This window comes from Heteronotia binoei, chromosome 14 (genome assembly GCF_032191835.1).
Source record: "Heteronotia binoei isolate CCM8104 ecotype False Entrance Well chromosome 14, APGP_CSIRO_Hbin_v1, whole genome shotgun sequence".
Taxonomy (NCBI): domain Eukaryota; kingdom Metazoa; phylum Chordata; class Lepidosauria; order Squamata; family Gekkonidae; genus Heteronotia; species Heteronotia binoei.
This window is the reverse complement of record NC_083236.1, coordinates 11,296,231-11,321,982: the sequence shown is the minus strand read 5'-3', so window position 1 is coordinate 11,321,982 and position 25,752 is coordinate 11,296,231. Positions and strand designations below refer to the sequence as shown.

General features: G+C 45.2%; 1 protein-coding gene across 1 annotated transcript in view; it reads left to right on the top strand.

Moving 5' to 3' along the window:
* The window catches only part of CFAP61 (cilia and flagella associated protein 61), a 297,694-nt gene that overhangs the window by 254,817 nt on the left and 17,125 nt on the right, over positions 1-25,752 (top strand). The window contains exon 24 of the mRNA XM_060253782.1: positions 16,308-16,398. Coding sequence (XP_060109765.1) covers positions 16,308-16,398 — 91 coding nt within the window. The remainder of the gene's footprint in view (positions 1-16,307; positions 16,399-25,752) is intronic.

Below are 25,752 nucleotides of genomic sequence, written 5' to 3'. Positions count from 1 at the left end.
ATGAGTCTCTTTTGAAGTTCTCAAGTTCTGACATCCCCCTACTAGTGAACTGTTGTATTACCTCTGCCTTAGTTGCTTCATGCAGAGCAGCTACTCATTCTGGTGGCTCCTTCCCATGTCCTCTCAACTGAGCATTAAAAAGTTTAACAAAAAAACAAAATCCAAGTGATTCCTTTTTACTATGACCAATCAGAATGACACAAAGCATTTTTGTTGGCCCTAATAAAATGATGTCACATGGATTTTATGTGGCTAGTTATGCCTTTTTCATAAAAATATGGCTAGTTATGCCTTTTTCATAAAAATATGGCTAGTTATGCCTTTTTCATAAAAATGGCTCTGCTTACCTAAAGGTTAATGGAGATTAACCATATTTCTAAACAGTATCCACTAATATTCTTACTGTATGTATAACCTGATATTTTCTGTTTACTTTCTACATATATAATAATTAAATAAATAATCCATGGAATCAGAGATTCTACACCATGCTATGTCATTTAAAAAAAATTAATAGAGACCAAAGGAGAAAAAGCAAAACCAGAAGTACAATTCAACCCAATGTTTACAGCAATGGTTATCTAAAATGCATACAACACAACATACTTGTAGTCAACATCTATGCAAAAATCTTAACGTCTTAGCTAGGGTTACCATATTTTGAAAAGGCAAAAAAGAGTGACGTATTTCCAGCTGACTACTTCAAAGAAGTGATCGCTATGACAAATCCCATTTTAAATACCCCTACTATTTAAGCTGTGATTATTGCTACTAACTAGGAATATTCCTAACCTTCCAACCCCAAAAAAGGACATTTTAAGCAGTTTTGTTAGAAACAACTCAAAAGAGTACAGACATGTCCTCTAAAAAGAAGACAACTAGTAACCCTATCTTAGCTAACACATAATGTTATCGCTAACACTTGTTTGCCTACATATTCTTCCAATATAGTTTGTGTAAGAAAACAAAGCAATCTTATGCAGTATTATTCCAGTCTAGGCCCAGTGATTTCAGTGATCAATACAGGATTACCTCCCCAAAAGTTGAGCATATTTTTCCATTGCACAGATACCTAAAAACATATTAACTTGTTCATTAAGGCTACATTCTTAGTCATTAAACCAACCTATAGACGAGCCCTTTCCCCAGTATTTTGAATAAATTGCTTGCTAAAACATGATGGGCATTTTCGCACTTACCTTTTACTGGCTCGACCACCCTCCTCACGCCGGCGGATCTGCAGGGATTTCGCACCAGAAGCGCCGGCGCAGCCAAAAGAGCCGGCAACTTCCGTCGCGGAGCCAGCTCAAATGGAAACCGCCAAGAAGCAGGAAAACGTTTGAGCTGGCGCCGCGATGGAAGTTGCCGGCTCTTTTGGCTGCGCCGGCGCTTCTGGTGCGAAATCCCTGCAGATCCGCCGGCGTGAGGAGGGTGGTCGCGCCAGTAAAAGGTAAGTGCGAAAACGCCCGATGTTTCTTTTCTACAGTACCTATAGATGGCTCAGCAGAATTGCTGGAAGTAAAATCTCATCGGTAGCATTGACCAAGATATCCAAAAGGCAAAAACACTGAAAGGTTTTCATTTCATTTTTTACATATTAGTAAAATGCAGGCATTAAAAGTATTTACGGATGGAACTCTCACTTTAATTCAGGGAACCAGTGATGGGTGTTGATTATGAAGATCAGATGTCAAGCAGATGTTCAAAATACCCAGAGGATTCGTTTACTCAAAGACAGGACATAGTGTACTGCTCTGTGCAATCCATTGGCTCAAAAGTGTTACTGGGGCATGTTTGTGCTGAAAAAGATTCCACCTTAACACTCCAATTCACCCTTCAGGCTTCCTTAAGGTTGTTGTTGGTTTTCCTTTCTGTCAAAAAGAGAGGCTTGTGAGCATGGCTGAATGCACCTAATGCCACTCAGTACATTTTGTGGTCTAATTAGAGGTAAAGAGGTGTGCATTTTTGAAGAAGAAAGCTAGAATAAGGGGGAAGGAACACATGAAAGCCCTAACAGCTTTTCCCTTTCTGCTAGAATTAAATGCTAACCCCGAATTGTACTATTAAAGCTATACTCACATAATAGATCAATATAAGTACCCAAGCAATTCTGGGAGGCATTGGGCTTATCTTATGTATTACATTACTGAGTTTTTAATGCATAACTGCGCTCCTAATGAGCAGCTAGACTACCCAGAAATCCAAGGATTAGAAATTAAAAAGCTGCTCTATAGCTTCCTTAGCCTGAAAGCTTACTTGTTCATATTGATTAAGAGAACTGTTGAAAATGGGTAAAAGCCAAAAGAGCCAGAAAATGCTCTTTTGGTGTATAATTACGAGAAAGAATTCATTTTTTTAACACATGCAGTATTCTTACAAATTACTGCACATGGTAATTATATATTGCAGAGTGGGGACACACATGCAGCCCAGGCTAGCCCAATCTCATCAGAACTTGGAAGCTAAACAGGTCAGCCTCGTTAATATTTGGATGGGAGACCACCAAGGGATACCAGGGTCACTATGAGGAACCAGACAATGGCAGAACACCACTGAACATCTGTTGCCTTGTAAACCCTATGAGGTCACCACCATATGTCAGTTGCAACTTGATCCCCCCCCCCCCATATATATACAAGCAGGGAACCCACAAGCAATCCTGTCAGGCATCTCCCTCCGCTTTCCTCTTTCCCTTCCCTGGCAGCCTCCATAGCCCCTCTCCTTTTCCTGCTTCCTTTATTTTTTCCCACCCATGAGCCAACCCACCTTCACCTGCCCCCAGGCCTTGAATTCAGCAGGAGCTCACAGGAGCACAGCTCCTGAACCTTTGTGAGGGTTCCCCTCCTCCTCCCCACCTTCTCCATTAAATAGTAGGTGCAGCTGCATAACAATCCCTGGATGAGCTCCACCACCTATTTATCTACAAAATGATCCCTGCCTGTCCCCATCTTCAGCTTTCCCTCCACCAGTTGCATGGTTCTGGCTGTACTGAGCCCAGTTGCATAGTGAGGAACCTGCAAGGACTTGTGCGGAGGTACTTCACTTCATTAATATTCTGCTTTCTCCACGTTACGTCATTTTCCTCTCCATTTTATCCTCACAACCACATTATGGGGCAGGTTCAGCTGAGAGTGTTTGACTTAAAGGCTGATAATACAGCTGTGATTGCTTAGCAAAGGTAATGGAATTACAGAGTTGGAAGGAACCTCCAGGGTCATCTTGTCCAACCCCCTGCACAATGCAGGAAGTTCACAGAATCAGCACTGATGTCAGATGGCCATCTAGTCTCTGTTTAAAAACCTCCAAAGAAGCAGAGCTCACCGCCTTCTGAGGAAATGCCACTTAGGAACTGCTCTGTCAGGAAGTTCTCCCTAATGTTTAGCCAAAAACTCCTTTGATTTAATTTCAACCCACTGATTCTGGTTCAATCTTCTGGGGCAACAGAAAACAACTCTGCATCATCCTCTATGTGACAGCCCTTCAAGTACTTGAAGAGGGTGATCATATCACTTCTCAGTGATCTCTTCAGGCTAAACATCTCCTCCTTCAGCCTTTCCTCATAGGACTTGGTCTCCAGCCCCCTTACCATCTTCGTTACCCTCCTGAGACACTGAAGGTATTCATTTCTTAAAGCTACAAGTGCTTTTATCATTTGGTTTTTAAAAAACCCCAAATGAATTTTTAAGATTTCACATTTATAAGGAAACCTGGGCCTTTTCTCGATTCATAACACAATCTGTCTTGTCTGTTTATGGTCCCAGCCTCTTGGTGTAAGTATCCACAGATTTGTCCCTGTTGAGAATTAGGTATATTGATAAAATGTGATGCATTGTTAGGGTTGCCAATCCCCAGGTGGGGGCAGGGGATCCCCCAGTTTGGAGGCCCTCCCCCCGCTTCAGGGTCATCAGAAAGCGGGGGGTGGGGGAGAGGGAAATGTCTGCTGGGAACTCTGTTATTCCCTATGGAGATTTATTCCCATAGAAAATCATGGAGAATTGATCCACGGGTACCTGGGGCTCGGGGGGGGGCTGTTTTTTGGAGTAGAGGCACCAAATTTTCAGTATAGCATTTAGTGCCTCTCCCCAAAATACCCTCCAAGTTTCAAAACGATTGGACCAGGGGGTCCAATTCTATGAGCCCCCAAAGAAGGTGCCCCTATCCTTCATGATTTCCTATGGAAGGAAGGAATTGAAAAGGTGTGCCGTCCCTTTAAATGTGATGGCCAGAACTCCCTTTGGAGTTCAATCATGCTTGTCACAGCCTTGATCTTTGCTCCACCCCTAATGTCTCCTGGCTCCACCCCCAAAGTCTCCTGGCTCCACACCCACAGTCCCCAGATATTTCTTGAATTGGACTTGGCAACCCTATGCATTGTGTTTAACTGTAGGTGGATTGCATCTGTAGTTAGAATGTGTGGTTTGTATCCTGTACCTCTGTTCCTCAGCTTCTTCCTTCAGAGGAAGCCTCATGAGGCCTGGGGGAGGGTTCAGACTTGTAGTGGAACCATAAAGCCCTGCTCTTGGATTTGCATATGTGGAGAGTCCCGGTCTGTGAGTAACAACAGGATATAAGCCATCTTCAGTGTATATAGCTGCCTTAAGCCAAAAATATTTTGATGAATGAATAAACAAATAAAATAGAAGTAGAGCAGCTTCATTATGAAATGCAGTGGCTCTAGTCACTATGGGGGTGGAACTAGCCATTATGCTTCACCCTAAGGAGACCTCCTCCAACTTAAATGGTTCTCCTCCAACGGAAAAGACACTCAAGTCAGAGGAAGGCTTCCAAGACTGGAGAAGAGCTTCCCACTTGGCTGTGCGGAGTGGCTGGGTTTGCATCCTTGAGCTGGTCCAATAATGACCAACTGTTTTGGCACGTGTACCTTAAGGAATATGATAGTCCCATATTAGTGCACACTATTGTACATATACATTACTGTAAGGCTGGACCAGTTGAGAGCTCATGTCTGGATATGGTGGGAAAAGCAGTGGGGAAATTCCTCTCCCCCCAATAGTACAACAGTATAAGACTGCTATGCTCTAGGCCAGGGGAGGCCAAACTGTGGCTTAAGAGTCACATGTGGCTCTTGAAGTCCCCACCACCCCAGTGGCTGGCTTGGAGAAGGCATTTGTCTCTCTAAATCACTTCTCCAAGCTGATGGCCTTTAAAGTTGCTTTCTTTCTCCACCCCCCTCCTCATCTATTTTTCTGCCTGCCTGCCTGCGCTCAAACATTTATTCTATGTGGCTCTTACATTAAGCAAGTTTGGCCACCCCTGCTTTAGGCTGATGAATAGTTTTGTGCTCACCTGGTTTTGAAGCCCAGTGGTCTGTTGCGGTGGTTCAGTTGTTGTGAAGAGCTGACCATTGAGGTATAATAGAGCTAGTTGTGCAGGGACAGGAGGAGTAACCACCCACTTCCTTGAGAGGGCTTGGACTGCCTTATTCCCAAGTTTATTTTCCCCTTTTCAGGATATTTTAGGGGCTCTGCAACCATGGCTGCTGAAGCTACCAGGGCCCCCCAAACAAAGATTCCATCTGCCCTCCCCCATGTGACCCTGATGCAAACTAAATATCAGAACAAAACAAATAACTTTGCTAGTTCTTTCCATGCATCTATAACAATACAAGGAGCCACATGCCCATCTGTTTGTCTGTGGCAGGCATAACTAATCAGAAAGTAAAACCTGGAATCTCAGAATTGGCCACCAACTTCAGAGTGATTGTGAGAGTTCCAGGCCCCAAAATGAACTTGTATATCCTGCCCAGGTTATCTCTAGCCCCACTCCCACCCCAATGCTATTTGCCAGGGAAGCTAAGCTTGTGCAGTGGTTAGAGGGTTGGACTAGGATCAGGGAGACCCAGGTTGGACTCCCCCCTCCCCCACCATGGAAGTCTTGGGTGACTTGGGGCCAGTCACACACTCACAACGACCCATTTTGCAGGGTTGTTGTGAGAGTAAAATGGATGAGACAAGAATGGTGGGAGTTTCTTTGGGTCCCCCCCTAGGTAGAAAGGCAGCATATACGGTAAATAAAGTAAATAAATATTCTAACTTCTGTTCCTCATTTGTTAGCACTAAGGCAGATTAAAATTTTATTATCGTATATGTAAAGAGTGGAGGGAGGTGAAGTGTGCTTTGACTACTTTGATAGATTATGGGAAAATATTAACTCCCCCCTATTAACAAAATATTAACAAAGGTTTGCTTCTATACTACTATTAAATACATTCTGAGTTTAGGGTTGCCAGATTCCCCCTTAGCCATTAGTGGGGGATGGGGGGTAAGGTTGGAAAACTCCAAGAGATTTGGGGCTCAGAGCCTGGGGGGGACAAGGACCTCAGTGGGGTACAATTCCAGAGTCCACCCTCCAAAGCATCCATTTTTTTCCAGGAGGACTGATCTTTGTACTCTGGTAATGAGCTGTAATTCTCAGGGATCCCCAGGTCTCACCTGGAGGCCAGCATCCCTAAATTATAAATTGCCAAGCAGGATGAAAAAGACTGAAAAATGGAGGGGGAGAATTAGCAGTGAGGATAGACAAACGGCAGATCATGAAAACAGAGCAAAACAAAGGAGAAGAAAAGTATGGAAAAGAGCTAGGGACATATAGGAACAGACAATGGAAAGGGCTTTGTGGGGGGAACGTAGGAACATAAGAGAAGCCCTGTCGGATCAGGCCAATGGCCCATCCAGCCCAACACTCTGTGTCACACAGTGGCCAAAAAACCCAGGTGCCATCAAGAGGTCCACCAGTGGGGCTAGAAGCCCTTCCACTGACCCTCCCCCCAAGCACGAGAGCATCACTGCCCCAGTTGCTACCACACTCTAACAGAACTGCCCTTTTGCAAGATCTGGCTGTGCAGCAGCTGGGTGAAACTAAAAGAGGGAAACCATAGATAATGACCTTGTGAGGAGTTTGCATCCTGGCAATGACTAGCTTGTCCTGGCTGGCCTGGCCTTGCTGCAGTGGTGAGCTGAGCTGATGGATTTTGCAGGATCCGATCACCAAACAGTTTCCCTCAGCTTGGTAGTAAACTTTGCAGAAAGGCTCTGCATTCCTGGTGGCTGCAGTCAGAACTGCATCAGGAATGGTTTTTTAAATGCACTGGGAGAATACAGAATGATGCTGCCTTCATGGGCCCTCCAGCTGACCTGAGCCCCTGAAATTTGTCTGCCCAGTCTCCTTCTCTTGGTGGCCCTGTCTGCACCCTTGACAGCTGAAAGTGTCCTTGGGGAGGGGGCAATGACTCAGAGGGACAACAACAAACAGCCCCTCTTCCGTGGGGCTTCCCAGCAGTGGGGAGTGGCCCTGAGATCTTCCTAATTTAGCTGCTCCTTTAATAGGGAAAGCCCCTGGATTGGCCCACTCACCTTTTAGACAATGTGGGGCATCCAGGGCTTTTTTTGTAGCAGGCACTCATCTGCATACTAGGCCACACACCCCTGATATAGCCAATCCTCCTGGAGCTTACAGTAGAAGAAGAAGAATTGCAGATTTATACCCCGCCCTTCTCTCTGAATCAATCTCCTATATCTTCTCCCCCCACAGCAGACACCCTGTGAGGTGGGTGGAGCTGAGAGGGCTCTCACAGCCCTTTCAAGGACAACCTCTGCCAGAACTACGGCTAACCCAAGGCCATTCCAGCAGCTGCAAATGGAGGAGTGGGGAATCAAACCCAGTTCTCCCAGATAAGAGTCCACACACTTAACCACTACACCAAACTGGCTCTCCTGTACTAATAGCCCTGTAAGCCCTTGGAGGATTGGCTACATCAGGGGGGAGTGGCCTAATATGCAAAGGAGTTCCTGCTACAAAAAAAGCCCTAGGGCCTGTTGTGAGGGCCTCCCAACTCTCTGGAGGAGATGGGTCTTATTACACCACTATTTGCTCAGATTCATGATCTCTTGGAGGAGGTTGGTACCTGGGCTCATCATCCCCCCTCCTGGAGAGGACTAGACCATGCCCAGCAGATCTTCTGTTACTGGGTTCTTTTCTGGGCATTCCTTAGAGGTAGAAAAGGGAATAGGGAAAATCTCCCATGTAGTTTCATCAAGAGTAACTAGAAAGCCCCTAAAAGGACAAGCCATTGAGACTCCTGCCTTTCAGTGCTTCAGGGCCTCAAGGAGTCTGGGCAGCAGGAAAGAACTGTGCAGATCAGAAATGAACCAAACTCCTGGAAATTCCCCCATTCCCAGCTTCTTCCTCCTCCCTGCACATTGGTTAACAGTTTTGCTTAGGGTGAGGACATTTAAAAGAAAAACATTCCTCTCCAGAAGCCTCTGTGTCACAATATATCAACATACATCCCCCCCCTCCCCGAGAATGTGTAAATCCATTTAACCCTAAGGCTAGTGGGGAATTTTGGTTTTAGCCTCCTCAGTATAAACAGAAATACTCAGAAAAGAGTATGGGAAGGGGGGGGGGGAGTAAAGCTTTTCAGCATTTTTTTGTAGGGAAGTTTGTGGATTTGGGTTCATTAGGTATGATAGATTTGGAGGTATTCTTGGGGTGCCCTCTGCTGTCCATCCCTTTAGATGTTGCCTTTTGGAGGGATGTTTGCTTTATTAGTTACATCTAAGCTAAGAGCAGTATCTTCCCATGGAATGTCATGTCTGGGCAGGTGTTACGTATGTGAATCTTTGTGTTATCAAACGATGTTCCTGCCTGGCTCATTGTAGTCTGAAGGACTGAGCTTGGGGACTTAGGAACAACGGGCAGTAGGAGCCAATCTCAACTGCCCTGCTCCAATTACAGGCCCCCTGCTGGTTTGAATGACCCAGTAACATGCTAGCGTGGGAACCCAGTGTAACGTACTCAGTCTGGAGACGCGAGTAGGGCAACATTCTTTATTCGGAGCACGTTGCAAGAGAGAGAACACGCGGGCCGGGTCCCGCTTATGTACAATCCCCGGTACAGCCATCTGGACAATCCTGACCTGTTAAACTTCCCGCCACTGCTGATGATTGGCGGGGGATTTCGCGCCCCGCGCTGGAGGCGCCTGGGACAGCCCAGTCGCCTCTGCGCATGGCGCGTATGGCTGCCGATACACTACACCCAGTGTTGTATATAGTTGGCCCCGTGGGTCCAGTTCCTCGGTTCGGTTAATGTAGCCACCCATCATGCTGCACTAATAAAGAGCTTGTTATCACTACCGCCTCGCCTCTTCAATGCCTAAGAACCCACTATATTATAGCGGCGATGAAGGTGGGATCCTGGTAGGCGATACAGCAACCGGCACCGCGCCTCACAGCAGCTGCTTCCAGCTCCGCGCATCGCACCACCATCGCTGAGGAAGGTCACCAAGTCAGGACCTGAGATGAGTGAAGATCGAGCGTCCAGCACCTCCGTGCCTCCTGGTAACCATTCCCCGACAGCTCCCCACATGGCCGGCCAACCCAGGCCGCAAGGGTTCATCCAAGAATTCAACCCTGAGCAACCGGAGTGGTGGGAGAGATGGGAAAAGAGGCTGAATTACTTCATCTTATACCATAAAATCACAGATGAAGAACAGCAGAAGCACCTAGAAGAAGAAGAAGATATTGGATTTATATCCCGCCCTCCACTCCGAAGAGTCTCAGAGCGGCTCACAATCTCCTTTACTTTCCTCCCCCACAACAGACACCCTGTGAGGTGGGTGGGGCTGGAGAGGGCTCTCACAGCAGCTGCCCTTTCAAGGACAACCTCTGCCAGAGCTATGGCTGACCCAAGGCCATGCTAGCAGGTGCAAGTGGAGGAGTGGGGAATCAAACCCGGTTCTCCCAGATAAGAGTCCACACACTTAACCACTACACCAAACTGGCTCTCCTACTGCTCAGCTGCTGTGGCGAGGACATCCTGGAGTTGGCAGACAGTTTACTGTCTCTGAGGACACTGCGCGAAATCACTGACAAGGCCATTGTGGAAAAGCTTACTGAGCATTTCTCGCCTCGGCCAACCCACACGTCCTGATGCATCGAGTTCCACAAGTGGCACCAGAAGGCAGGAGAATCAGTCACTGCCTTCCTCGCAGAGCTTCGCCGCCTTGCTCGTGAGTGCGCATTCGTGAGTCTAGAAAAGGCCTTGATAGATCGCTTCATAACAGGCCTCCATGACGAGCGAATGCAGGTGAAGATGGCAAGAAGTCAAGAAGACCTTTTTTGGAGGACACTGTGAGTGAAGTCGCTGCCTACTAGAAGTTGCACAAGGAGCGGCACTCCACTGGGACACATCAGGTTGCCAGCGGATCCAACCTAGATGACTCCGAAGACAACAGTGGCCTCAATATGCACCAGGCCAACCTGAAGTGCCAGCAGCCTCATGCAACAAAGACGACAACGACCCGAGGCTGCACCAGTTGTGGAGATGCCCACGAAAAACGCTCCTGCAAATACTGCGATGACGTTTTATTTATTTATTTGATTTTTAGACCCCAATGGTAATCCAGGTTAAACCAAATGGCAGCGTCCGCATTTGTGCAGACTACAAATGCACTATTAACAAGGTGCTGCAAGGCCATGTATATCCAGTCCCCATAGTCAGTCACTTGCTGGCATCGCTGGCAGAAGTGAAAATTTTTGGGATGCGGGATTTGGCTCAGGCTTATCAGCAGCTTCCTGTGGACGCTGCCATGGTGGAGGCCCAAACCATTGTAATGCACAGGGGGGCCTTCTGGGTCAAGTGGCTGCAGTTTGGGGTCAGTGTGGCTCCAGGGATCTTCCAGAACTTAATGGACTCTCTCTCTAAATGGATTCCTGGGGTCCAACCATTCTTTGATGATGTGCTGATTGCTGCAGCCACTGAAGAGGAGTTCACCCTGCGCCTCCAGCGTTTCGATGGGGCGGGCCCCATGGTCAAAAGGGAGAAGTGCATGTTGGGGGTTTCCACTATTGATTTCTTGGGTTACACGGTGGATGCAGATGGAATCCACCCAGCCAAGGACAAAATTAGGACCATTTGTGAGGCGCCTGCCCCCACATACAAGGCAGACTTACAAGCTTTCTTGGGCCTCCTAAATTTCTACCATGCCTTCCTCCCCCACAAGGTGGTGGTAGCAGAGCCCTTACACAGGCTTCCTGACAAGTTGGCTCTGTGGGTTTGGGGCTGCCAGCAAGTCGCCGCTTTTCAGCCGGTAAAAGACGTATTGACTTCAAACAGCTTGCTGGCACACTGTGACGAGCAACTGCCCATCTGGCCTGTGACGCTTCCTCATATGGGGTGGGTGCGGTCTTGGCCCATGTGCTGCCAGACTGCCGAGAAGTCCCAGTAGCATACTACTCACAGACCTTGGAAAAACTGGAGCGCAGCTATGCACAAATTGATAAGGAGGGCTTGGCTATTGTGGCAGGGGTAAAGAAATTCCATGACTAGCTGTACAACCGGCCCTTCACCATCCACAAGGACCACAAACCCCTCCTTGGTCTGTTTGCCCCTGACCGCCAAATGCTGCAAAATCCATGAGTCTTGCGGTGGTCCATTTTCCTTGCAGGGAAGGCCATGGGCCACACTGATGCCCTTAGTTGCCTGCTGCTGCCTTCAATGGACTCTGATCTGGCTCCTGCACACCAGATCATGGCACTGGACTCACTGCCAGACCACCCTGTGCATGCCAAGGACATTGCCCGCTGCTCCGGGAAGGACAAAATCCTCTGCCACGTTTTGGACTGGGTGGGGTCAGAATTTGCTGCTTTTGCGTCCTGCAGGGACGAATTGTCTGTACATAAAGGTTGTCTGTTGTGAGAGAACAGGGTGGTGGTGCCCCCAGTGCTGAGGCAGCGGTTTCTCACAGTGCTGCACAAAGCTCATCCGGGGATCATGCGTATGAAGGCGCTGGCCCGCGGCTATGTATGGTGACTGGGAATTGATGATGCTATTGAGCCTGGGTTGCCTGATGCCAACCATGTCAGGAGATCCATCTGGCCCCGCCTCAAGCCCCAGCTCAACAGTGGGAGTCCATACGCAACCCCTGGTCCTGCCTGAATCTTGACTTTGCAGGGCCCTTCCAGGGGCAAATATTTTTCCTCATAGTGGACTCCTACTCGAAGTGACTCGAGATCATACCCGTAGTGTCCACCTCCTCCCGGCCTGCATTAGGGGCCCTCTGCAGGGTTTTCGCCACCCACAGCCTACCCAACACACTGGTATCCAATAATGGAACAGCCTTCACATCAGCCAAGTTCCAGGATTTCTGTGGCCAAAACCTAACTAAACGCATGAGGTCGGCCCCTTTCCACCCAGTCACCAACGGCCAAGCTAAACGGATGGTGCAGGTGACTAAGGAAATGCTCCATCGCATCATCTATGGGAACTGGGAGGCCCGCCTTGCAGAATGTCTACTGGCACAGCATTCCATCCCCAGTACGATCACTGACTGTAATCCGGCTGAGCTCCTCCTTGCTAGACTGCATACACCCTGACCACACCCCAGACCTTCAAGAGGTTCCCAAGGCAGTTTGGGCTCCCAGAGGGTTCGACGCAGGGGGACTTGGTGTTTGCCAAAAACTTTGGGGTGGGGGGAGGCAGCATGGATACCGGCCCGCGTTCCCAAGGTGCTAGGGGCAGTCATGTATGAGGTCACCTCAGAGGACAGGTTTATATGGAGGTGGCACATAGACAAATTGCAGTCATGTGAGCGGCCAGGGTGCAGAAGTAACCCACCAGCCGCACCAGTCCCAAGCATCCCGGAACCGACCGAAGCCATTCTCTCCTCAGAGTCCGCGTTCCCTTGCAAGGGAATAGAATCATAGAGTTGGAAGGGATCTCCAGGGTCATCTAGTCCAACCCCCTGCACAATGCAGGAAACTCACAAACACCTCCCCCTAAATTCACAGGATCTTCATTGCTGTCAGATGGCCATCTAGCCTCTGTTTAAAAACGTCCAAGGAAGGAGAGCCCACCACCTCCCGAGGAAGCCTGTTCCACTGAGGAATCACTCTAACCGTCAGGAAGTTCTTCCTAATGTTGAGCCGGAAACTCTTCTGATTTAATTTGAACCCATTCAATTTGATGGCAATACTAAATTGGGAGGGGTTGCAAATACAGTAGAAGACAGAAACAGGATACAGGATGACTTTGACAAGCTGGAAAACTGGACTAAAACCAATAAAATGAATTTTAACAGGGATAAATGTAAAGTTCTGCATTTCGGTAGGAAAAATCCCATGCATAGTTATAGGATGGGGGAGACTTGTCTTAGCAGTAGTCTGTGTGAAAAGGATCTAGGGGTCTTAGTGGATCATACGCTGAACATGAGTCAACAGTGTGATGCGGTGGCTAAAAAGGTAAATGCAATTTTGGGCTGTATCAACAGAAGTATAGTGCCAAGATCATGTGATGTGATGGTATTGCTCTGCTCTGGTAAGACCTCACCTAGAGTATTGTGTTCAGTTTTGGACACCACATTTTAAGAAGGATATAGACAAGGTGGGACGGGTCCAGAGGAGGGCGACAAAGATGGTGAGGGGTCTGGAGACCAAGTCCTATGAGGAAAGGTTGAAGGAGCTGGGAATGTTCAGTCCGGAGAGAAGGCGGCTGAGAGGTGATATGACACCATCTTCAAGTACCATCACATCACGTGATCTGGGCACTATACTTCTGTTGTTATAGCCCAAAATTGCATTTGCCTTTTTAGCCACCGCATCACACTGTTGACTCATGTTCAGTGTATGATCCACTAAGACCCCTAGATCCTTTTCGCACAGACTGCTGCTATCCTTTAATCATTCATTGAGTTTTTCCTACCTAAATGAAGAACTTTACGTTTATTCCTGTTAAAATTCATTTTATTGATTTTAGCCCAGTTTTCCAGTCTGTAAAGGTCATCCTGTATCCTGTTTCTGTCTTCCACTGTATTTGCAACCCCTCCCAATTTCGTATCATCTGCAAATGTAATAAGCATTCCCTCTATTCCTTCATCCAAATCATTGATAAAGATGTTGAACAAAACAGGTCCCAGGACAGATCCTTGAGGCACTCCACTTGTCACTCCTCTCCAAGCGGATGAGGAACCATTCACAAGCACTCATTTTATTGGTTTTAGCTCAGTTTTCCAGCCTGTCAAGGTCATCCTGTTTCTGTCTTCTACTGTATTTGCAACCTGGCAAATTTAATAAGCATTCCCTCAGAGTCGGAAACGACTGGTGCTTGTACAGTCCTTTCCTTTCCTATTCCTTCATCGAAATTGTTTATAAAGATGTTGAACAAAACAGGTCCCAGGACAGATCCTTGAGGCACTCCACTTGTCACTCCTCTCCAAGAGGATGAGGAACCATTCACAAGCACTCTTTGGGTGTGATCTGTCAACCAGTTACAGATCCACCTAACGGTAACAGGATCCAAACCACATTTTACCAACTTGTCAGCAAGGATAGTATGTGGAAAGTGGGCTCCAAGGAGAGTACGCACCACCACCCCACCTTGGGAAGGTGAGAGTGATGGGGTTGGCGCATGCTCTCCTCGGAGCCCACCTTCCCTTACATGAGAAGGCAGGCTTCAAGGAGAGCACACACCACCACCACTCTTGCTTTCCCAGGTCTGTGCAGATCTGGGAAGGAAAGAGTGGCGGGGTGTGTGTGTGTGTGTGTGTCTGATGAGACCTCTTTAGATCAGGTGGCGTCTGAGGCAGCTGTCTACCTGGCCTACTCCTACGCACCGGCCCTGTGTCCAAGTGCAACCAGAAGATTTCTTTGGGTTATCCATTCTTTCCAGCCCACTGGAAATATACTCAGGGGATGGTGATGGGTTTTCTTTAGAGCCCCAGGGACCCAACAACCATCCAGCCACAGGTCCTGAATAAGCCTAACAAAACAAAAATCTAGTTACCTTAAAGATTCATAACATTTGTTTCAATATGAGCTTTCAGGGGTCATAGCCTACTTCTATAAACAGATATGTAATGGAAAACTGTGTTGGGGGAGAAGCCAAAGCCTACCCCCAAGCATTCTCCAGTACAATTTGTCATTACCCCTCTATCTGAAGAAGTGGACTGTGAGCCAGGGAACCTTGCACTGTTTGAACAAAGCTTTGAGTCCAGTGGCACCTTTAAGACCAAAAAATTTAATTCTCGGTATAAGTTTACTTCATACCAACATGGCTATTCCCTTGAAATAAATGTTGTTAGTCTTTAAGGTGCCACTGGGCTTTTGTTTGGTTGTGCCATGGAAGACTCGCATGGCTATCCTTTGCAATCATCTTGGAAAAATCTGAATCTCTGAGTCACAGGACTTGGGCTTTGAAGCGTGTAAGTGTGCTGAAGATTGCAATGCTAATGCAGGGGTGTGAGCTGCAGAGGAAACAGATAGGTCCACTTTCAAGAACAGGAAGAAAGTATACCAACCTAAGACTCGTTCCCATATCCCATTGCATGTACTGGTAAGGAAAATGGATATAAATAAATAAAGACATAAACTGTGCCATTCTAAGGAGAGTTACACCTGTCTACGTCAACTGAAGTGAATGGGCTTCTAAGGAAATTGAAGTGAGTGAGTTTAGAAGAGTGCAACTGAGTTTGGGATGGCACTGAAAGACATAGTACCAGTCCATACATGAAATCTAGTAGGGTTTATTCAGCTCTGATTTTGTCCTGTAAGGATCTGATAGCGTAGCTTGAAACAGACCTCTGACGGACATTGCCTTGTTATAAAATACGAGACATTGCCTCGTGGCATCTAGTTATGTATCTTTATACTTTTTTAGGGCAATGCATTTTTGTAAGGAAAAAAAAAGTAATTTATTGTATTTCCTTCAGGCTTTGAGTGACTTGCAGAAAGAACGATTTGCGCACGAAATATTTCCATATATCCTGTTCTTTTATTTCCTCGTATGGCAGATTTGATTCATTCAGCACACTAGTGCAAGGGACATATTGCAACATCACCATGGCCTGTTTTTCTGTCCTTTATTAATCCAGAAACCTTAATGATGAACAACACTTGTGTCATTGTCTACACAAATGTAATTTGTTTATGCAGGAGTTCAGTTAATCCTGCCATCTGCTTTTCTCAAACGAGGACAGATAATGGAGACGCAGTTCCTCACAGGTCTTCAGGCTTTTAAATTCTGATAAAATCAGGATTCTTCACTGGCTCTTGCCACAGCCCTGAATTAAGCCACTTTAAATGTAATTACTGAAGCTGGCTGTACATCAGGAACATCCATTAAAAGAATTGATTGACCATGCTGTTATGGGAGGCATTTTATGAGCAAACTATCCTGATGGGTGCAGAACCGTAATTTATACGAGCAAAAAAGAAAGAAAAAGCAGGTAAATACTTCATTAGTGGTTAATGAGAAGCTCCCTAGGTAACTAAATTTCTTATTTTTTTAATCAGCTATTTGAAGGAACCTTGGGCCTTGGTCATCTATCACGATCGCTTTATTGATCTGAAGAATGAACTGCGCGAGATCCTAATATCCATCCAGGTAAAGGAAATGACCACCGGGTGCATTTTATCAGGTGGAGGCCATGTGACTTCACTGTTGCAGGTTGTTTTAGGAGTCTCTTTTCAGCTTCCACTTTAAATGTTCTAATCCTGTATTTTATTTATTATTAGTTATGAAAAATTTTAACATCAGTTAAATTCAGAGCATCAGTTGTAGACTTTGGAAAGAATACTTGACAACCACGTTTAGAATTCCTATTTTATTTCTAGCACTTGGCCTTGTGGACAAGACACCTCACTTAATTAGATTCTAGTGTATTTAATAACTCCCCACACTTATGATGGGACCAAATTATACAACAGTTTTAAGTGGCAAGCTTACTGGTGCAGCAATTAACATTTAAAGGGCTGTGCACAAGCTGGCAAGCAGGTTCCTCCATGTAGATGTGCAGTCTTTATGCCCTTCTGCATAATTACTTGCAGCTGGCTTTGGGCCAGACAAGTTGTGATGCAGGTAACAAATATCCACGGGCCCGTAGCCAGAAAACTTTAGGTGGGGGGGCCCAGGGAATAAAATTTCAGGTGGAGGGGCTCATTGCTCTTGCGGCCCCCGCTCTCTCCGTGGCTGCTGCTCTGGCGCCCCCCCCCCCGATTTCCCCGCAGCTCTGGTGCCCCCTCCCCCTTTTCTCAGCTGATTTGTGGGGAAAGCAGCACTGAGGCCAAGCTGCTAAAAAACATGCCTGCCATTGCCTCCTCCCCACTTCCTCCCCGGATCACCGCTTTTCCCGCTGATCAGCTGATCGGTGGGGGAAGGCAGCCTTGAAAGAGTCCCAGGAGTCAGCACTTCACCGAGTGGGAGGGAGGGGGAGACACCATGGAGGGGGGTGGGGAGCCGCCAGGGCGGCGAGGAGATTGGGGACCACCAGAGCAGCAGCTGTGGAGAGAGCGGGAGCCACAAGAGTCGCGCAGAGAGCCAGCTGCCAAGAGGTGTCATACAGGTGGAAGGGGTTGTTTGGTGGAGTGGCTGGGCCTCCCCATGACTACGGGCCTGGATATCCATTGGGTTTAAAAGATAAATTGCATTCATGTGCAACCCCAATTTGAATTGGGCCTGCACAGGAAGGAAGAAAAGGGCTTAATTATCACACAGATGAAACTGTGCCCCTGCTCCAGCTATGTCCTTACTATTTTCAAAGGGGAAAAACAGGCATTGCAAGGGCTGGTCTTTTCCCAGTGATACTCTACTGATAACAGCAGCAGGGACTGTTTAGCTAAACTACACGAACTCCTTTTCCATGTGGCCCACCATCTGAACTGATGTCCTGTGATCATGCCCTTCCGTTTTTTGAAGATGAATAATGATCCATGACTTTCGCCACATCTCTTCTGAGCCTCGGTTGTACGTAACAATCTCATTTTAAAAGCATAAATCTCTGTCCAAGGAGTATTCAGCAGATCTGAATCATTCTTGTGTGTGTAAAGCGCTATGTTGGGACCTTTTCACAATGTTTGCATATGATCCATAGCTGGCTTTATTGTCCTGTTTGTTTGTTTTTTAATGCATTGAACAATAATATTCTAGAAGAAAATTGCCTTTCTAGGCCATTTCCTTCTGCAGTATCAGTGCCATTTCCATGTTGGGAGTAATAAATTATAGATCTGCAGTCTTTCCAGCAGTGTCATAGGCAGACGCAGTGCTAAGCACATGTGTGACATGATTCAGAGGGCTTGAAATCTAAAGGCAAGTGACGCATATCCATCTTATTCTTGCCCAGTATTTGACGTCTGTCAGCGGCAGCTTATTTTACAAAACCTCTTATGTGAATACAAAGTCAAAAAAAGTTGCTGAAATCCAAAGAAGTGACTGCGTCTCCCTTTGTATTACTCCTATTTTGTTCTCTTTATTTGTGTTTACATTATGTTTGTGGTTCTGGGAACAGAAAGAAATGAACAACCAAGTGTGTCAGGAAGCTGATTTAGATTAAACTCTTGTCTGTGATATGCTGGCGTGTTGAAGGAAGTAAGAGGCATACACCTTGTAATCCTCACTTGTAGTCTGTGCGTTTTGAATTGACTCTCTGTCAAAGGTTACAATATGAATTGACGCTGTCATAGGTTACAATATGAATTCTCTCTGTCTCACCTCACCATTCCCTAAGGAAGCTAAATTATATAGAGGCTCAATTTAGTATCAAGTGCTGTTCCAGAAGCAAAGAATGCCACCCTTCAACTGCCATAGTAATGAAAGTCCTTTGTAGCTGATAAGTGTGATTGGTTGATTCTGTACTACCGTATCTTTCAAACCTTACAAAGACCTTAAAATTATCCTGTACAGATGTCACAGCAATACCAATGTGAAAAACCTTCTATCCTCATTTCCAGTTTACACCAAAATAATTGGTCAGCAGTTGGATGCTCTCCACTTTATGCTCTCTGCTTTAGGAAGAATAACCATTATATTAGACTCTTTAGAACCATTATATTAGGCTCTTCCAAAAGCCTAACCAAACTATAGACTAAGAGTCTACACCTGTATAGTATTAACCACTTGTGGCCCCCATCTGCAGATAGCTAAGTCCATGGATTGGGTCCACATGAAGGCTAAACAGCTCTTTCTTCAAACTTGGGGCACTCCCCAGGTTAGCAGAAAAATCTGAAAATTAAAAAAAAAAGAGTGGGATTTAAATCCCACCCTCCCAAGTAAGCGAGCATAGAGAGTGGACTTAGCTCAGGCAGCACAGCCGGGGAAGCCTTGCTGGGCCCAGTGGTGGTGGCACAACCCAGGAGCCCTCCAGCAGCTGCTCTGGGCCTGGCTTGGTGGCAGAGTGTTGCTCCAAGCTCAGCAGCAGCAGAGGAACATGCTGGCACCTGGCAGGGATTCCCTCCCCAGTGAGTCTCCCCCCTCCCCAAGAATTAATTCAAAACACACAAACCGCTGCTGATTCCCTCCCCCCCCCCACAGCCATAAGGAGGGAATCAACAGCGGTGGGGGAGAGAGTTCCCCCTCTGCAAGCAGTGATTTTGTAGAAAAAGCCCAGCAGGGGCTTATTTGCATATTAGACCACACCACCTGGCTTGGGAACACGTGGCTGCCACATGGAGCCGGAGCCTTGGCTAGCCCAGGTGGAGCTCTGCTCCTGTGGGCTCTGACAGCAAAAAGCCCTGCCTGCAAGTATCGTGGGTTTGATTTCCCTTCTCCAGAAAGCCAACTGGTGGCTGGAGCAGGAAGGAGAGATGGGCATCATCAGATGCTTTTTTGATCATTATAGCTCCAGATGGCTAGCCATATTACTCTGCAACAACAAATTAAAGCAGGCATCCTGTGGCACAAAGACTAACAAAATATATCCCAGCCTAAGCTTTTGCGAGTCAGAGCTCACTTCCTCAGACGACACATCCCTCATGTAATGTAATGTAAAATATAAACGTATGTAATGTAAAATGTAAAGTTCTGCATTTAGGTAGGAAAAATCCAATGCAAGGTTATAGGATGGGGGAGATTTGTCTTAGCAGTAGTATGTGCGAAAAGGATCTAGGGGTCTTTGTCGACCATACGCTGAACATGAGTCAACAGTGTGATGCGGTGGCTAAAAAGGCAAATGCAATTTTGAGCTGTATCAACAGAAGTATAGCGTCCAGATCACGTAAAGTGATGGTATCGCTTTACTCTGCTTTGGTAAGATCTCACCTGGAGTATTGTGTTCAGTTTTGGGCACCACATTTTAAGAAGGATATAGACAAGCTGGAACAGGTCCAGAGGAGGGCGATGAAGATGGTGAGGGCTCTGGAGACCAAGTCCTATGAGGAAAGGTTGAAGGAGCTGGGGATGTTTATCCTGGAGAGGAGGTGGCTGAAAGGTGATATGACCACCATCTTCAAGTACTTGAAGGGCTGTCATATAGAGGATGGTGTGGAATTGTTTTCTGTGGCCCCGGAAGGTAGGACCGGAACCAATGGGTTGAAACTAAATCAAAAGAGTTTCCGGCTCAACATTAGAAAGAACTTCCTGCCCGTTAGAGCTATTCCTCAGTGGAACAGGCTTCCTCCTCGGGAGGTGGTGGGCCCTCCTTCCTTGGAGGTTTTTAAACAGAGGCTAGATGGCCATCTGACAGCAATGAAGATCTTGGCCTTTCTGTCTGGCCATCGGTTTGAGGGTGATAGCCGGAGCTCAGACCCCTCTCAATCTAAGTCAGTTCACAAAAAGCTTTCCAGAATTCTGGAACAAACTGTGCCCCCCTGTCGCTTATGACCTCATCTGGGAACAAATGTAATTTCACCACGTGCTGGAAGAATAGGTACGCCAGTTCTTTAGTAGTGGGGAGTTTGGAGCAAGGTATTAAGTGAGCTTGTTTAGAAAAAGTGTCCACCACTACTAAGATTACTGTTTTCCCCTGTGAAAGGGGAAGATCGGTTATAAAGTCCATGGAGACCACTGACCAGGGCCATTGGGCCGTCTCCAAGGGTTGAAGGAATCCTGGGGGCTTTCCCGCTTGCCGTTTGGCCATTAGACATATTGGCCACATAGGCGGAGATGTCTTTCTTCATGTGGGGCCACCAAAATTGCAGGGGTCATTATAAGCGCGAAGACAGTTCAAACTTAGTGGCTACAAATCACACACACACTACCAAGCATTCTATAAAATATCCTGAGAGTGACCTTGGTACCAAGTAGTTTCCCAGTTCTCAGGAAGCAAGCTGTTAACTTTTGTTTCTCCAGCAGTCTAAGCATTCTTTGTTTATGTATATTTTATTAGAGTTTTAAGAAATAGGACAAAGAAATACAGAAAGGGGAAGGGGAAAGGGAAATAACATTATTTCGATATAAACTGCATCATTCATTTACAAATGTTTCTCATAGTCTATAAAAGTTACAGTCTTTGTATTATACTTAATAGTCTGCTAATATCAACACTAAAGTGTCCAAATTGAGGAATTACAAGTATGTGTCATATAAGAGTCAAATATGTGTCTTTAGCCATTCATAAAAGGGTTTCCAAGGGTTCTCTTCATCTCGTATTAGTCTGCCCTTAAGTACAAGGGCATCTGTTTCAGCTGTCTCTAATATTTTATGCATCAAGTCCTGCTTCTGCAGAGTTTCATGATGTTTCCAGGTTTGTGCTATCAAAAGTCTTGCTGCAGTAATAATATGTATCATCAAATGTTTGTCCTGTCTCAAAAGTAAAATATTCGGTAAAATATTCAATAAGAAAAGTTCTGGTTTAAAGTGTATATGAATTTTCAATATCTTTTGTAACATATCGTGTACCGTAATCCAATACTTTTTCATCACCCCATATGTTCACCACACATGATAAAACGTGCCAACATGGGAAATACATTTCCAACACTTGTTAGATACAGTAGAATACATTTTAGACAGTTTATCAGGCATTATATACCATCTATAAAACGTTTTATAAATTTTTTTTTTAAAGGTAATAGCTCTGGTAAGTTTTATATGTGATTTCCACAATGTTTCTCACATCCCTATTTCAATATTATGGCCCAAATTTTGCGCCCACTTTATCATGGTATCTTTCACTTCATCTTGTAGCTTCATTTGAAGAAGCATTGAATAAATTCTCTTTATTAGATGTTGATGTGGACCCAAAATAATTTTATCAAAACCTTGTTGATCAGTAATAAATCCTGTTACTTTGTCTCTAGCATATCTTGACTCTAGTTAAAGCCTGGTCCACCAGTCGAGAGTAACATTGTAGGTCAATAACTAGTATATCCAGTTTGGTGTAGTGGTTAAGTGCGCGGACTCTTACCTGGAAGAACCGGGTTTGATTCCCCACTCCTCCACTTGCACCTGCTAGCATGGCCTTGGGTCAGCCGTAGCTCTGGCAGAGGTTGTCCTTGAAAGGGCAGCTGCTGTGAGAGCCCTCTCCAGCCCCACCCACCTCACAGGGTGTCTGTTGTGGGGAGCAAGGTAAAGGAGATTGTGAGCCGTTCTGAGACTCTTCGAAGTGGAGGGCGGGATATAAATCCAATATCTTTTTCTTCTTGTGTTTTCAGTTTGTCATTAGTCTTTAACAGTTTTTCATATGTAAGTATTATATTTGATGACAGTAGTGTTGGTTGAATAAAAGCTTTAGTTGGTGAGACCCACTTAGGGACCTTGTTTTAAATTTTTGGTTTTAACCAGGACCACACCTGACTAAGAGACCTTCTAATTAAATGAGTGTTGAAATGTTTTTGAGTCTCTCACCCATGTTAGTGCACAGGCTTTATAGTATAATTGCCAGTCAGGAAGGGCAAATCCTGCCCTTTCTTTGGAGTCTTGAAGCACTTTCAACTTGATTCTTGGTTTTTTGTTCTGCCAAATAAAACTAGTAGTTAGTTTATTTAGCTCTTGAAAGAACACCTTCGGTAACACTATACAAATAGTTTGGAAAAGAAAAAGCATCATTGGCAGTATGTTCATTTTAATTGTTGCTATTCTTCCCATCAACAAAATACTGAAGTCTTTCCATGTTTCCAAATCTTTTTTTATTTCCTTAATTAGTTTTTCATAGTTCTCTTTATATAAGGTACTTACTTTATTAGTAAGTTGAATACCCAAATATTTGACTTTCTTCTCATATGCAAATCCTGATTGTTGTTGAAAGCTCTTAATTTGATGAATAGTCATATTTTTTGATAGAAAGTTTGTTTTCTGGTAATTAATCTTCATACCTGCCACTTCTCCAAATTGCTTAAGATTCGACACCAGATGTTTAATGGAGTCAGCTGGTTGTTCTAAGACGAAGACCATATAATCGGCAAATGCTCTCTTTAAAGTGTTTACATCTAAACGAAAGTCTCTTAATATTAGAGTCTTCTCTGATATGATTGTTCAGTGTTTCCAGCGTAAGAATAAATAGTAAGGGGGACAAAGGACAGCCTTGTCTTGTACCTTTCTGAATCTCAATAGAATCCGTTAAATCTCCGTTTATTACAACTTTTGCTTTTTGCTGGGAATAGATAGCTGGAATATTCTTAAGGAAATCAGTTCCACAGTTCATAAAGTCTAATTGTTGCAGCATAAGCTGCCAATTAAGATTATCAAAGGCCTTCTCCGCATCTAAGAAAATTAATGCCATTTGTTTATCAGGGTGGGCTTTGTAAAGAATAAATTCAACAATATTTTCCCAGTGATGAGATATACACCAGTAAGCCACCAACCCAAACAACCCAACCACAAATATAGCCGGTGTTAAGATACACAAATCTTATTGAAACATACAGTTCTTGTTATGTAGCCAGAGAAAAAGTGCTAGGCAAAATAATGTCCTTTATATCAGCTGCACAGAAAGTCAGAAGAGAAACCAGTCTCACCCACAGGATCCGCCTTCCCAACAAGTTCAACTTCAGTTGTAAAGAGAGTGTTTACAAGAATCCAAAGAGCAATAGATTTGTATCAAAGTGTCAAACTGCAAAAAATCCAAATTGCATTAACCAAAAGGTATCCACGTTTGTAGAAGCTGCTCCTGGAACCCAGAAGCCCTGTAACTTCTATCTTATATCCAAATTTTTATAATCCAGAATCCTTGGAAAGAAAACTGAATGAAACTAATTCACAGCAAGGAAGGCAGCTCTTCTCAGATTGTAACAGTGTAGCTGTTGAAAATTGACACCACCAAACCAAAAAATGCAGAAATACCAATCTTCGGGCGTGCCCTAAAAACTCTTCTCTCACCCCTTCTCTAATAAATCAATAACTTCCTAACAAAAGCACACACATCCAACATGGGGGACTTCTTCAATTTACATAAAATATCACCAGAGATGTTTAAAAGCCGAGAGGAGCGGGGTAAGGAGGGTAGCTCCTCCCTCTTTCCCCTTTTCTGCAACCGTTTCAGTTTCTCCCCCTTAACGAAACTTATCCTGCTTAAGTTATTAATCCATAAGCAAAGCAAAACAGAAGTTAAAAAGTTCAGTTCTTGTAGAGGCAAGAAATTAGGTTGCAAAGATGCAGATAAACAGAGAAGTATAAGTTTGAAAACAGTCGGGAAGTCACCTCTTGCCCAAGATGGTGATCCAGGCAATCTCGGTGAAGGAGCTTTGTGGTGACTGGAGACCTCTGGACCAAACCGCCTCTCAGACCACTGTCTCCTGTCAAGACACCTGCTGGGGGAGCCTTTGCAAAGGCTTCCTCTTCAGTCCCCCTGGTAGGGGGGCTGTCCAATCATTCAGGACTGTTCATTCCTGGACTGTTCGCTAGAGAACTCCCCGCGAACGTGTCCTGCAGTGAGGCGCCAATTCTGGTCCATCCAGTCTAAGCATTCTAAACATACATTCCTCAGGTTACATCAAACAGATACAGATAATGGCAAGGAACTTGACATTGGACCTGAAAAAAACTTATGCTTTTAGAAATCAAAGAAAAAATCTTAAATTCTGCAGTGTTCCAGAACATGCTGAATAGGATCAAGATCTCTGTACTTTTCTTACCTCAAGACTGGCAACTTCACTTCATCTGGAAGATGGTATTGTTCCTCTCATAGAATCATAAAGTTGGAAGGGACCTCTAGGGTCATCTAGTACAACTCCCTGCACAATGCAGGAAACTCACACACACTTCCCCCTAAATTCACAGGCTCTTCATTGCTGTCAGATGGCCTTCTAGCCTCTGTTTAAAAATCTCCAAGGAAGGAGAGCCCACCTTTATGTTTGCTAGGCAAACCCAGTTTACGTTTGCTAGGCAAAAGCTGTGGCACTTCCTGTAACTCTGGCGCAGATGGTGCGAAATCCGACCGGACGCTGCGGAGGGAACAGGATTGTGACTGTGAGGTTAGCTGTGTGCGAAAACAGTCTATACTTCTGTTGATACAGCCCAAAATTGCATTTGCCTTTTTAGCCACCGCATCACACTGTTGACTCATGTTCAGCATATGATCCACTAAGACCCCTAGATCCTTTTCGCACATAATACTGCTTAGACATCCTATAACCATGTATTCGATTTTTCCTACCTAAATGCAGAACTTTACATTTATCCCCGTTAAAATTCATTTTATTGATTTTAGCCCAGTTTTCCAGTCTGTCAGGGTCATCCTGTATCCTGTTTCTGTCTTCTTCTTTGTTTGCAACCCCTCTCAATTTAGTATAATCTGCAAATTAATAAGCATTCCCTCTATTCCTGCATCCAAATCATTGATAAAGATTTTGAACAAAACAGGTCCCAGGACAGATCCCTGATGCACTCCACTTGTCACTCCTCTCCAAGAGGATGAGGAACCATTCACAAGCACTCTTTGGGTGCAATCTGTCAACCAGTTACAGATCCACCTAATGGTAACAGGAGCCAAACCACATTTTACCAACTTGTCAACAAGGATAGTACGTGGAAGCTTATCAAAAGCCTTACTGAAATCAAGATAAACGATGTATACAGCATTCCCCTGAT